Source organism: Natator depressus, chromosome 10 (genome assembly GCF_965152275.1).
Source record: "Natator depressus isolate rNatDep1 chromosome 10, rNatDep2.hap1, whole genome shotgun sequence".
In the NCBI taxonomy this organism is placed as follows: Eukaryota; Metazoa; Chordata; order Testudines; family Cheloniidae; genus Natator; species Natator depressus.
This window is the reverse complement of record NC_134243.1, coordinates 83,890,499-83,903,594: the sequence shown is the minus strand read 5'-3', so window position 1 is coordinate 83,903,594 and position 13,096 is coordinate 83,890,499. Positions and strand designations below refer to the sequence as shown.

Sequence of the window (13,096 nt, the reverse complement as noted above, 5' to 3'; positions counted from 1 at the left end):
GGCTTCACACCTGGAGTAACACATGGTTTGGATGCAGTTTGGGAAGCCTCCAACAGTTCAATGCAGCCACTTCTTACCCAGGCTGATGTCAGCTGCCTTGGTCAGGGGTGTGATTGGTTCATACGGACTCAGCCCAAACTGCTCCCGAAGTTTGTTTCCTTGTTCCAAGGACAGGATTACTGCCATACGCTTGTACCATTTCCTCTGGCCTTCCTTTTCAATACAGTAATACAGCTCTCCAGACTCCTTCCGGTGTCCCTTCACCACACCTGACAAGATAGCAAATTAGAACGTTTACTGACAAGATCTTTGACTCTTCACACAATGCACAGTCAACCTGTGGAACTCCTTGCCAGAGGATGTTGTGAAGGCCAAGACCATAACAGGGTTCAAAAAAGAACTAGATAATTTCATGGAGGATAGGTCCATCAATGGCTATTAGCCAGAAAGGGCAGGATTGGTGTCCCTAGCCTTTGTTTGCCAGAAGCTGGGAATGAGCGACAGGGGATGGATCACTTGATTACCTGTTTTGTTCATTCCCTCTGGGGCACCTGGCACAGGCCACTGTCAAAAGACAGGATACTGGGCTAGACAGACCTTTGGTCTGACTCAGTAGGGCCGTTCTTATGTTATGTTCCTGACTCTACCCCACAGCCTGGCACGCACCTCCCAGCAGACAGTTCTTGCTGGATGCAGTGACCTAGACCAAGACCAAGGCCACTGGTCTTTTTCAGACCAGAGAGGAAGTGAGAAATTGAGCTGCAGGAGCACAGCTGTTGTTACCTGCACTGAAATACTCATCCTCAGAGAGCGCAGTCACCTCAGTTTCCAGTGGAATGGGATCGCAGAGTAAAATATCTTTGCCTAAGACATCACACTCGTATCCATCGTCAAAGAGCAGCTTGTACTTCCCTGCCCCAACATCCTGGGTGATTGTCCCAGAATAGAAGTAGCCATTTGAGGACCACTTGGCTACCACTCGCAGGCCCACAAAGCTGCTCCCAGAGGATAAGTCCGCACTGTCTGAGGGACCTGCCACCACCTGCAAGGGAATTTCCGGAGAGTCACTTCGGCGCAAAGTGCAAGGGCCAGCAGCATCAAATCTGTCCCCACCATCTGGTGGGTGAACCACAATGCGCACAAAGGGCTTCTCCTCTGGTGATGCTGTAGTCGAGAGATCTTCCACCCCTAGTAGGCCACTCCCAGCTGCATCCCTGGGAAAGGGAGAGAAAAGAGATGTGAGCTCCATGGGAGCAGAGAAAGCAACTATCATGTACCAAAGGAAGATTTCCCAAGCTGGGTACTTGCACCACCACTCCTTTCTCCCCCACCAACCATGAACCCTTGCAGTTCCCCACTGAGCCCCTTCTCACCCACTCCTCCCATCATATGCAGGCACCTGCTCCCTATTCACTCATTCAAAAAAAGAGACCCGGTTCCATCCTACTTTTCCAGGGTACCTTGTTCCAGTTGCTCGAGATGGTGGGCGGCCCCTTCTCCCTCGCCCACGGGGCGTGAGAGGTGCTTTCCCACCCTGTCGGATGCCAAGTGCTGGGTCTTCATCCTCCTCACATGCTGTTGCTCCTGTCTGACCAGCCCTGAGAGGGGACCCTGGCTGGCCAGCTCCTTTTCTAGGGCTAGGGAATTAAGTGAGATTATTTCACTGCCCTAGAAGAAGCCATCAGCTAATCCACTCCCTCCACGTTTCATTGTGTCCCTCATTTCTGGTGAGAAGTTTGCCTGACAGCTACCTTGCTGGCAGAGTTTTATGAAGTCTATGGGAAGCACTGCACCAAGGGGAGGCAAATCCTGTCCTTTCAGGAAGAAAGGAGGGGTTGGGAAAAATAAAGGAGAATAGAAGATTTTCCCTTTTCCATATATCAAATCAGATCCCTCCCAGGAAATGTATGCAATACCCCACCCTTAGTACAGTCACCATCCACTTGTCTTCATGACACTTAGCAGCTCACCCTCTCCCCAACCTTAGGTTGCCAACCCCCCAGGATTGGCCTGGAGTCTCCAGGAATTAAAGATTAATCTTTAATTAAAGATTATGTCATGTGATGAAATCTCCAGGAATACATCAAACCAAAATTGGCAAACCTATCCCAACCCCACCCGCAATGAAGCGCCTGGCTTCCTGTCCCCAAGGCATTATACACACCTCAATTTTCCTAGGACTCCTCTACCACTGGGCAAGACAAACTCTCCAGCTTCCGTTCCGCTGACTTTCCCTTTGAAAGATCCAGCTCCCCTCCCTGAGCTACTGCCACCATGTGTAGCTGACAGGCCACTACTGGCTCCACTAGATGTACGATGGAGACTCGAGGCCTTAGATGAAAGGGAGCTGATGTCACCAAGGTCCCCAGAGGTCAATGACGAGCCCCCTGTTGTTCGGGAGGGGGAGATGTCTGTCTCACACTCCTGGCACTCCACTATGGGCTCTTCAGTTTCCTGAAAAGGAGAGGTCAGTCTATAAGAGACAGAAGCTGTATGTAGGTGGAGGGTCTCTAGTGGTCAGATAAGAGAGCTCTGAGAGAAGAGGGGATCATGTTCATATCATGTGAACCTGAAAACATAAATCCAGCCCAAGAGAGGGAACCCCATCTCAGAAAGGGCTGGACGAGCTCCATGTGAGTGATGAGAGGTTACTTCCCTTGTACAGTAACTGGAATTCTTTGAGATATTTGCTTCCTATGGAAGTTCCACATGAGGGCATGCGTGCACCCATACACTCTTGCCCGGAGATTTTTTCATTAGCAGTACCTGCAGGTCCATGCCTGCACCATATGCCTCTTCATGCTCCAGTATGGAGGCATATAGGGAGGAGCAGACCGTACCACTCCACTTCCTTCTCAAGCTCAGAGCATGGTAGGCTTCGAAAGCAGAAGGAAAAGGAGGTAGGTAGCGGAGCATCTATAGGGACAAAACATCTCAAAGACCTCCAGTTACTGTTCATGGTAAGTAACCTCTTCCTTCTTGGAGTTATCCTACGGGCACTCCACATGAGGAGATTCCTGAGCCACATCTCAATGCAAAGGAGGCTGCTGCAGAGGTAGATTCAGTACAGAGGTAGAACAGCTTCAAAGGCTGCATCTGCTCTGGAGGCCTATACTAAGGCATAAAACGCTGTGAGAACATGAGGGATGAGTGGGCTGCCTTACAAATGTCCTTGATGGATACCTTCCTAATGGAGGTTGATTGAGCCCTTCTGGAAGGAGCAGTGACTTTAGGAGGAGGTGTACACCAGAGGATGCATACCATGCCAGAATATACCTAAATGGGTTCTGGAGTAGTCTCTGGGTGGAAATAAGAGCGAAGCCTCATCCTCTCAGCAAAGGAAAGGAAGAGCCTGGGGGAAACTCTGGAGGGCATAGTTCTGTGTAGACAGAAGGTCAGAGCTCTAATTACATCCAAAGTATGGAGACTGGCCTCTTGCCTTAAAGAGTGAGGCTCGGGGTAAGAGACTGGTAGTTGGATGTCCTGAGGGATATGGAACTCCGATGAAACGAGAATGGGGACGCAACGTAACTGTTAGGATAGAACCCGTACAGTAGATTAGGCATGAGGGCACCTACTTCCCAATCTCTCCTCGCTGAAATGACTACAATGAGGAAAGAAGTCTTGAAGGACAGGTGGAAGAATGAACAGGTTCCCATGAGTCTGAAAGGAAGACTTCTCAACACACTAAGCATGAAATTGAGGTGCCAGGGTGAAGTAGGGTCCCAAATTGAAGGAAACAGGTTATAATGTATTATGTTGATGCCCATGATGCCTAATGCATATTCATTAGAGGTTTCAGATCCATTTCCTTATTTGAACTTTCACACCCCACGAATGTTGAATCTCCCCCTCCCCTTTCCCACAAGTTACTAGGCCTTTTATCTCAAGCTTATTAGCATATGTGTTAAATTAGTTACCACGGCATTGTCGGACTTCTGCTTATGTTCCTATCTTAAAATATCTCAAGCTGGCATCAACAAGTATATCTTATGGTTACCAATCAGCAGTTTAGTCATTACAGCATTCTATCTTCTGATAAGAACGGCCATACTGGGTCAGACAAAAGGTCCATCTAGCCCAGTATCCTGTCTTTCAAGAGTGGCTAATGCAAGGTGCTTCAGAGGGAATGAACAGAACTGGTAATCATCGAGTGATCCATCCCTGTCGCCCATTCCCAGCTTCTGATCAAGAGTTACTCTTGGTTAGCAGCTTGTGCTAAGGCTTTTTAGGCCTTGACTAGTTTAGCTAAGCTATTGTTTTGCAGGCCATGAGGTTCGTAAACACATTGCATTACTTCCTTAACTTAACCTATGTCTTACCTAGCAAATACATATACCTGTAGGCTACAACAACATTAAATAATTCCTTTTAATGTTCTAAACTTGCCCCTTTTGGACAAATCCGTTCAAACAGATAACAACCACCCTCTTAAAAATGCCTTAAAGACAAGAGCATCCTTGGAAGTGTGATAAATGTGTTAGGTACTAAAGGACTGAACTGATTATCGTAAGTTAATGTCATAAGAAATATTGATAATCGCCATTGTTTCTTGGTGTAATTGCTGAACCTCAACTCTACAGTCTGTGATAATGGCTTGCAAGACTTTATTGTGTGTATAGCACACACCCAGAACAGTGGTTATGTCTATACTGGAGTGCTGAACTGTTGCTTGTATACTAATGTGGCTTTGGGTGAACTAATAAATTGTTTGTTGAAGAATAAGCAAGTGTCCTGATTTAAGAAATACTGTTCAAGTTAAAAGCTGACCTGAAAAGAACCCAACATTTAAAAAAAACCAAAAAAAAAAAAAAAACACACACATTAGTAAGCTAACAGTCCCTGGACCAAATGAAAAAGGACTATCCTAAAATATTCCATTCTACATTGGCTATAAACACGTATCAATTGGCAAACCTACTTTGTTAGATTTCAGCTTTAAATCTAAGAGGCACCATGGCAAGTTACAAAAATTGATTCCTTTTCATGCTTACATCAATACTGATATGAAGGATCCAAAACAAAAATCTAAGGTACTTTGTGAGTCAAGTGAATAGAGATGTGAAAGTACGTGTCCTGAAGGTCAAGAGCTAAAAGTCTAAGAGAACCAAGGAAGGTATTATAGCAGTAGTTAGGGTAACCATAATGAATCTGAAACGCTGAATGAAGATACTGAGAATTCAAAGGTCGAGGATTAACCTTCAATACCCTTTCTTCTTTGGAACCAGAAAGTAGAGGGAATAGAAGTCTCTTCCTTTGAATTCTGAGGCTACTTCCTCCCCAGCCCCAAGATGTATTAAAGAGTTCACTTCCTGTTCCAGAAGACTCAAGAGAGTGGTCCCTGAAAAGGGACAGGGAAGTGGGGGGTAGACAGAGACTGGAACCGAATGGAATACACCTGGGCTTACTAACCTCAGGCCAGTGAGTCCTTAAGATATTCTCATCCAGTCTTCCAGAAAAAAGAAGAAAGGTTCCCAATAGGGTCAAGAAAGTAGGATTTGCAGGAGGTTCCGTAGGGCTCTAGACACTCGCTGCACCTTCCTCCAAAAACCAGTTCTGAAGTATGTCAGATGGAGCAAGGTGGAGCTGATAACCGATGCCTATGGAATCTCCTTCTCCTGTGCAGGGGCTCAGATGTGCACTACTGTGGCTGGCATTTGCAGTTGCAATAGGGCTGCTGTCTCTGTTGCTGCTTTCTCTGCGACATGGGAATATAAGAGGTCCAATGACTGAAGAATCGCCGTAATGTCCCCATGACTGTGGAGTGCTTCATCCATAATACTGGCAAACAGATCAGCCCCCTTGAACAGGAGGTCCTCTGTGGCAGTTTGCACCTACTGTAGGATCCCAGATGGAGGCAAGAAGCATGATTCACGACAGCGGTGGATGCCATAGTCTTTCCACCATATCCAAGGCATACAGAGTGGCTTGGCGGAAGGTCCTGGCCATCAGTGGTCCTTCTGCAATCAAGGTTCTCAGTTCCTCCTGCTGGTCTTGTGGCAAGTGGTCCATCTTTGTCTCCCACAAAGAAGAAAGTAATACTTTGAGAGCAAAGCTTGATAAATCCGCCACCCTCATTTGTAGGCAGGTAGAGGAATAGATCTCGCAGCCAAAGAGATCCAATCTTTTCAAATCCTTCTCTCAAGGGGCATTTTTAGAAGCTCTCTGGATTGCTACTGAACCTCCTGGACCACCAGGAAGTCAGAGGTCAGGCACTGAAAGAAATACTGAAATCCCTTTGTGGGGCCTTGCTATTTTCTGTCCACTTTCTTTGAGGTGGGTGGGATGGAAGTCAGAACCTGTCAGATCACCTTAGCAGGCTCAAGGAGACCCTCATTAATGGACACTGCTACCATGCCTGTTGTTGCTGTGTGGAGGATATTCAGCAGTTTATGTTGTTTCTCCTGAATGTCCAGCTCTTGGTGATCCTCTTGAGGTGGTTTTGGAAAACAAGAGGTTATTTACCTTTACAGTAACTGAAATTCTTCTAAATGTTTTGTTTTTAAGGGTGCTCCACTAAGTGTGTATACATATCCCCGTGCTCTTTCAATCAGATTTTTGGTACCAGCGCCCATGGGGTCTGCACTTGCATCCTGTATATCCTCGTGCTCTGATCCGAGGGCATATATGGAACTCTCTCTCAACTTCAAAATTTGGCATGGCAAGGACTCCAAAATAGAGGGAAAGGAGGGCAAAGTGGAGTGCTAATTGAGACAAAACATCCAGAACTGCAGTTACTCTACAGGTAAGTAGCCACTCCTTCGAGTATTTGTCCCTGTGGGTGCCCCACATTAGGTGGCTCCCGAGCAGTGTCCCAATAATGGAGGTGGGTGCTGAGGAGAGATCTAGTACAGATCGGAGAACAGCTGTAACCAAGGCTGCATCTGCCCTGGAAGCATGCACAATAGCATGGTGCTGAGAAAAAGTGTGCACAATGACCAGGCATCAGCTTTTCAAATGTCTTCAATGGGCATGTTCTAAAGCAGGGCAACAGATGTGGATTGTGACTAGTGGAATGGGCAGTCTCGCAGAAGACACTCCTCCTCCATCAGATTCAGGAGTAGATTTGATGGTTATTAGCATATATGTTAATTAGTATATTAATTTGGGGGGGGGTGGGAGGAGGCACGTGGCGACTCCCTACCAAATCGGATAGATTCCGAAGAGGGGTAACTGATCCCAGGGCCCTCACTATGGCCTGTTGGAGGAGTCAACAGATGGTAATAGGAGTCTGAGGAGTCAAGTTGCAGTGGGGGAGGTTTAGGTTGGATATTAGGAAAAAATTTTTCACTAGGAGGGTGGTGAAACAGGAATGCATTACCGAGGGAGGTGGTAGAATCTCCTTCCTTAGTTTTTAAGGTCAGGCTTGACAAAGCCCTGGCTGGGATGATTTAATTGGGGAATGGTCCTGCTTTGAGCAGGGGGTTGGACTAGATGACCTCCTGAGGTCCCTTCCAACCCTGATATTCTATGATTCTATGACTGAGCCAAGTGAGGTGATGGCTGGTCCCAAGGCTGTGGGGTTCTCCTGGGAAATTAATAAGGGCGGTACAGAAGGAGCAGTTCTTCCAATGGGTCTGAATCTCCCGAGGAAGAAAAAGCCAACTTGAGTTCCAGTGTTGGTACTGTCAGTGCTGTTGAAGAGGTGTAAGCTGGGGTGGGGGGTGGGGGTGTTTGCGGGACGGGGAAGGAGATGACCTCTGGAGATCCCTTCCAGAGCTTATCTAGTTCATTCCCCTGCACTCATGGCAGGACTAAGTATTATCTAGACCATCCCTGACAGGTGTTTGTCTAACCTGCTCTTAAAAATCTCCAATGATGGAGATTCCATAACCTCCCAAGGCAATTTATTCCAGTGCTTAACCATCCTGACAGTTAGGAATCATAGAAGATTAGGGTTGGAAGAGACCTCAGGAGGTCATCTAGTCCAATCCCCTGCTCAAAGCAGGACCAACACCAACTAAATCATCCCAGCCAGGTCTTTGTCAAGCCAGGCCTTAAAAACCTCTAAGGATGGAGGTTCCACCACTTCCTTAGGTGACCCATTCCAGTGCTTCACCACCCTCCTAGTGAAATAGCGTTTCCTAATATACAGCCTAGACCTCCCGCACTGCAACTTGAGACCATTGCTTCTTGTTCTGTCATCTGCCACTGCTGAGAACAGCCGAGCTCCATCCTCTTTGGAACCCCCCTTCAGGTAGTTGAAGGCTATCAAATCCCCCCTCACTCTTCTCTTCTGCAGACTAAATAACCCCAGTTCCCTCAGCCTCTCCTCATAAGTCATGTGCCCCAGCCCCCTGATCATTTTCGTTGCCCTCCACTGGACTCTCTCCAATTTGTCCACATCCTTTCTGTAGTGGGGGGGAACAAAACTGGACACCATACTCCAGGTGTGGCCTCACCAGTGCCGAAGAGGGGAAATAATCACTTCCCTCGATCTGCTCACAATACTCCTAATAATACAGCCCAATATGCCATTGGCCTTCTTGGCAATGAGGGCACACTGCTGACTCATATCCAGCTTCTCGTCCACTGTAATTCCCAGGTCCTTTTCTGCAGAACTGCTGCTTAGCCAGTCGGTCCCCAGCCTGTAGCGGTGCATGGGATTCTTCCTTGCTAAGTGCAGGACTCTGCACTTGTCCTTGTTGAACCTCATCAGATTTCTTTTGGCCCAATCCTCCAATTTGCTTAGGTCACTCTGGACCCTATCCCTACCCTCCAGCGTATCTACCTCTCCCCGCCACTTAGTGTCATCTGCGAACTTGCTGAAGGTGCAATTCATCCCATCATCCAGATCATTAATAAAGATGTTGAACAAAACCAGCCCCAGGACCGACCCCTGGGGCACTCCGCTTGATACCAGCTGCCAACTAGACATCAAGCCGTTGATCACTACCCGTTGATTTAGGAATTAGGAAGTTTTTCCTAATGTCCAACCTAAACTGCCCTTGCTGCAATATAAGCCCATTGCTTCTTGTCCTATCCTCAGAGGTTAAGGAGAACAATTTTTCTCCCTCATCCTTGTAACAACCTTTTATGTACTTGAAAACTGTTATCACCTCCTCCCCCCTTAGTCTTCTCTTCTCCAGATTAAACAAACCCCATTGTTTCAATCTTTCCTCACAGGCCATGTTTTCTAGACCTTTAATCACTTTTTTTGCTCTTCTCTGGACTTTCTCCAGTTTCTCCACAACTTTCTTGAAATGTAGCTCCCAGAACTGGACAATACTTCAGTTGCGGCCTAATCAGCGCAGAGTAGAGTGGAAGAATTACTTCTCATGTCTTGCTTACAAACACTCCTGCTAATATATCCAAGAATGATCTTTGATTTTTTTTGCAACAGTGTGACAGTGTTGACTCATATTTAGCTTGTGATCCACTATGATCCCCAGATCTCTTTCTGCAGTACTCCTTCCTAGGAAGTCATTTCCCATTTTGTATGTGTAGAACTAATTGTTTCTTCCTAAGTGGAGTATTTTGCATTTGTCCTTATTGAATTTCATAATATTTACTTCAGACCATTTCTCCAGTTTGTTCAGATAATTTTGAATTTTAATCCTATCCTCCAATGCAATTACAACCCCTCCCATCTTGGTATCACCCACAAACTTTGTAAGTGTACTCTCTATGCCATCACCTAAATAATTGATGAAGATATTGAACAGAACCAGACTCAGAACTGATCCCTGCGGGACCCCACTCAATATGCCCTTCCAGCTTGACTGTGAACCACTGATAACTACTCTCTGGGAATAGTTTTCCAACCAGTTATGCATCCATCATGCAGACAGCGCACGGTACACTGGATCACTGCAGATTTCACACCCCAGCTTACCATGCATTAACTCACCATTTAGACATGTCCTAATTTTCAGTCAGTCAGTCACTTTCCAAACCACCATTCTTCAGACAGTCCTAAGATTCCTCACTCTCAGCAACAGCAGAGTCCCAGGGATGGTTGCAATTTAAATCTAACCTGCCAGTTGTCTGAATACCAAAAAGGCACACTATTTCTTAATGTAGGTGTATGTTCACACAGCAGCAGCAATTAATCTCTCATTTCTGTAGGGCCATATATCTATATAAGGGCTCAAGAGGTAAGTGGGAAAAGATACCAGGAGGAAACACAGGCAGGAACGTCTGTGAGGGGAGGGCTCCTGCCTCATACTGAGAATGAGGGGCGATCAGCAGGTTATCTCAAGTGCTTATATACGAATGCACAAAGCCTTGGAAACAAGCAGGGAGAACTGGAGGTCCTGGTGATGTCAAGGAATTATGACGTGATTGGAATAACAGACTTGGTGGGATAACTCACATGACTGGAGTACTGTCATGGATGGTTATAAACTGTTCAGGAAGGACAGGCAGGGCAGAAAAGGTGGGGGAGTAGCACTGTATGTAAGGGAGCAGTATGACTGCTCAGAGCTCCGGTATGAAACTGCAGAAAAACCTGAGTGTCTATGGATTAAGTTTAGAAGTGTGAGCAACAAGAATGATGTAGTGGTGGGAGTCTGCTATAGACCACTGGACCAGGGGGATGAGGTGGATGAGGCTTTCTTCTGGCAACTCGCAGAAGCTACTAGATCGCACGCCCTGGTTCTCATGGGTGACTTTAATTTTCCTGATATTTGCTGGGAGAGCAATACAGCGGTGCATAGACAATCCAGGAAGTTTTTGGAAAGCGTAGGGGACAATTTCCTGGTGCAAGTGCTAGACGAGCCAACTAGGGGGGGAGCTTTTCTTGACCTGCTGCTCACAAACAGGGAAGAATTAGTGGGGGAAGCAAAAGTGGACGGGAATCTGGGAGGCAGTGACCATGAGTTGGTTGAGTTCAGGATCCTGACACAGGGAAGAAAGGTAAGCAGCAGGATACGGACCCTGGACTTCAGGAAAGCAGACTTCGACTCCCTCAGGGAGCGGATGGGTAGGATCCCCTGGGGGACTAACATGAAGGGGAAGGGAGTCCAGGAGAGCTGGCTGTATTTCAAGGAATCCCTGTTGAGGTTACAGGGACAAACCATCCCGATGAGTCGAAAGAATAGTAAATATGGCAGGCGACCAACTTGGCTTAACGGTGAAATCCTAGCGGATCTTAAACATAAAAAAGAAGCTTACAAGAAGTGGAAGGTTGGACATATGACCAGGAAAGAGTATAAAAATATTGCTCGGGCATGTAGGAATGAAATCAGGAGGGCCAAATCGCACCTGGAGCTGCAGCTAGCAAGAGATGTCAAGAGTAACAAGAAGGGTTTCTTCAGGTATGTTGGCAACAAGAAGAAAGCCAAGGAAAGTGTGGGCCCCTTACTGAATGAGGGAGGCAACCTAGTGACAGAGGATGTGGAAAAAGCTAATGTGCTCAATGCTTTTTTTGCCTCTGTCTGCACTAACAAGGACAGCTCCCAGACTGCTGCGCTGGGCATCACAACATGGGGAGTAGATGGCCAGCCCTCTGTGGAGAAAGAAGTGGTTAGGGACTATTTAGAAAAGCTGGACGTGCACAAGTCCATGGGGCCGGACGAGTTGCATCCGAGAGTGCTAAAGGAATTGGCGGATGTGATTGCAGAGCCATTGGCCATTATCTTTGAAAACTCGTGGCGAACGGGGGAAGTCCCAGATGACTGGAAAAAGGCTAATGTAGTGCCAATCTTTAAAAAAGGGAAGAAGGAGGATCCTGGGAACTACAGGCCAGTCAGCCTCACCTCAGTCCCCGGAAAAATCATGGAGCAGGTCCTCAAGGAATCAATCCTGAAGCACTTACACGAGAGGAAAGTGATCAGGAACAGTCACCAAGGGTAGGTCATGCCTGACTAATCTAATCGCATTCTATGATGAGATTACTGATTCTGTGGATGAAGGGAAAGCAGTGGATGTATTGTTTCTTGACTTTAGCAAAGCTTTTGACATGGTCTCCCACAGTATTCTTGTCAGCAAGTTAAAGAAGTATGGGCTGGATGAATGCACTATAAGGTGGGTAGAAAGTTGGCTAGATTGTCGGGCTCAACGGGTAGTGATCAATGGCTCCATGTCTAGTTGGCAGCCGGTGTCAAGTGGAGTGCCCCAGGGGTCGGTCCTGGGGCCGGTTTTGTTCAATATCTTCATAAATGATCTGGAGGATGGTGTGGATTGCACTCTCAGCAAATTTGCGGATGATACTAAACTGGGAGGAGTGGTAGATACTATGGAGGGCAGGGATGGGATACAGAGGGACCTAGACAAATTGGAGGATTGGGCCAAAAGAAACCTGATGAGGTTCAATAAGGATAAGTGCAGGCCTCATCTGGAGTACTCTGTCCAGTTTTGGGCCCCACACTACAAGAAGGACGTGGAAAAATTGGAGAGAGTCCAGCGAAGGGCAACAAAAATGATTAGGGGTCTGGAACACATGAGTTATGAGGAGAGGCTGAGGGAACTGGGATTGTTTAGTCTGCAGAAGAGAAGAATGAGGGGGGATTTGATAGCTGCTTTCAACTACCTGAGAGGTGGTTCCAGAGAGGATGGTTCTAGACTATTCTCAGTGGTAGAAGAGGACAGGACAAGGAGTAATGGTCTCAAGTTGCAGTGGGGGAGGTTTAGGTTGGATATTAGGAAAAACTCTCACTAGGAGGGTGGTGAAACACTGGAATGCGTTACCTAGGGAGGTGGTGGATTCTCCTTCCTTAGAAGTTTTTAAGGTCAGGCTTGACAAAGCCCTGGCTGGGATGATTTGATTGGGGATTGGTCCTGCTTTGAGCAGGGGGTTGGACTAGATGGCCTCCTGAGGTCCCTTCCGATCCTGATATTCTATGATTCAACTGATTTTGTAAGATAAGAACGTGGATCTCAGCCTGAAAGCATAAGATGTTTTATTGCCCCAAGCCATGTTCCCTCTAAGGTGCACACCTGTGCAGGAGGCCAGCAAGGGCTGCGCAGGTGTGCACTCTGCACTCAGGGGCATGGGGTGTGCAGGGCTGCAGTGACTCTCCCCGGCTGCAGTAGCCCCGGGACCAGGGCGGGAAAGACGCTTTCCCCCAGCTCAGGTGCCGCTGTGGAAAGAAAGGGTTGGAGGGAGTCCTCTCTCCCCGCCATAGCCCTGGGCAGCCTGCACCCCAACCCCACC

The 13,096-nt window shown here is 47.2% G+C and overlaps 1 protein-coding gene across 4 annotated transcripts in view; it reads right to left on the bottom strand.

Moving 5' to 3' along the window:
* The window catches only part of TP53BP1 (tumor protein p53 binding protein 1), a 74,049-nt gene that overhangs the window by 8,034 nt on the left and 52,919 nt on the right, over window positions 1–13,096 (bottom strand). For all 4 annotated transcript variants that reach the window (XM_074966737.1, XM_074966735.1, XM_074966736.1 and 1 more), the window contains 4 exons: window positions 2,165–2,454; window positions 1,461–1,637; window positions 784–1,214; window positions 78–269 (listed from right to left, as the gene is read on the bottom strand). In XM_074966737.1, the coding sequence (XP_074822838.1) occupies window positions 78–269; window positions 784–1,214; window positions 1,461–1,637; window positions 2,165–2,454 (1,090 nt within the window). The remainder of the gene's footprint in view (window positions 1–77; window positions 270–783; window positions 1,215–1,460; window positions 1,638–2,164; window positions 2,455–13,096) is intronic.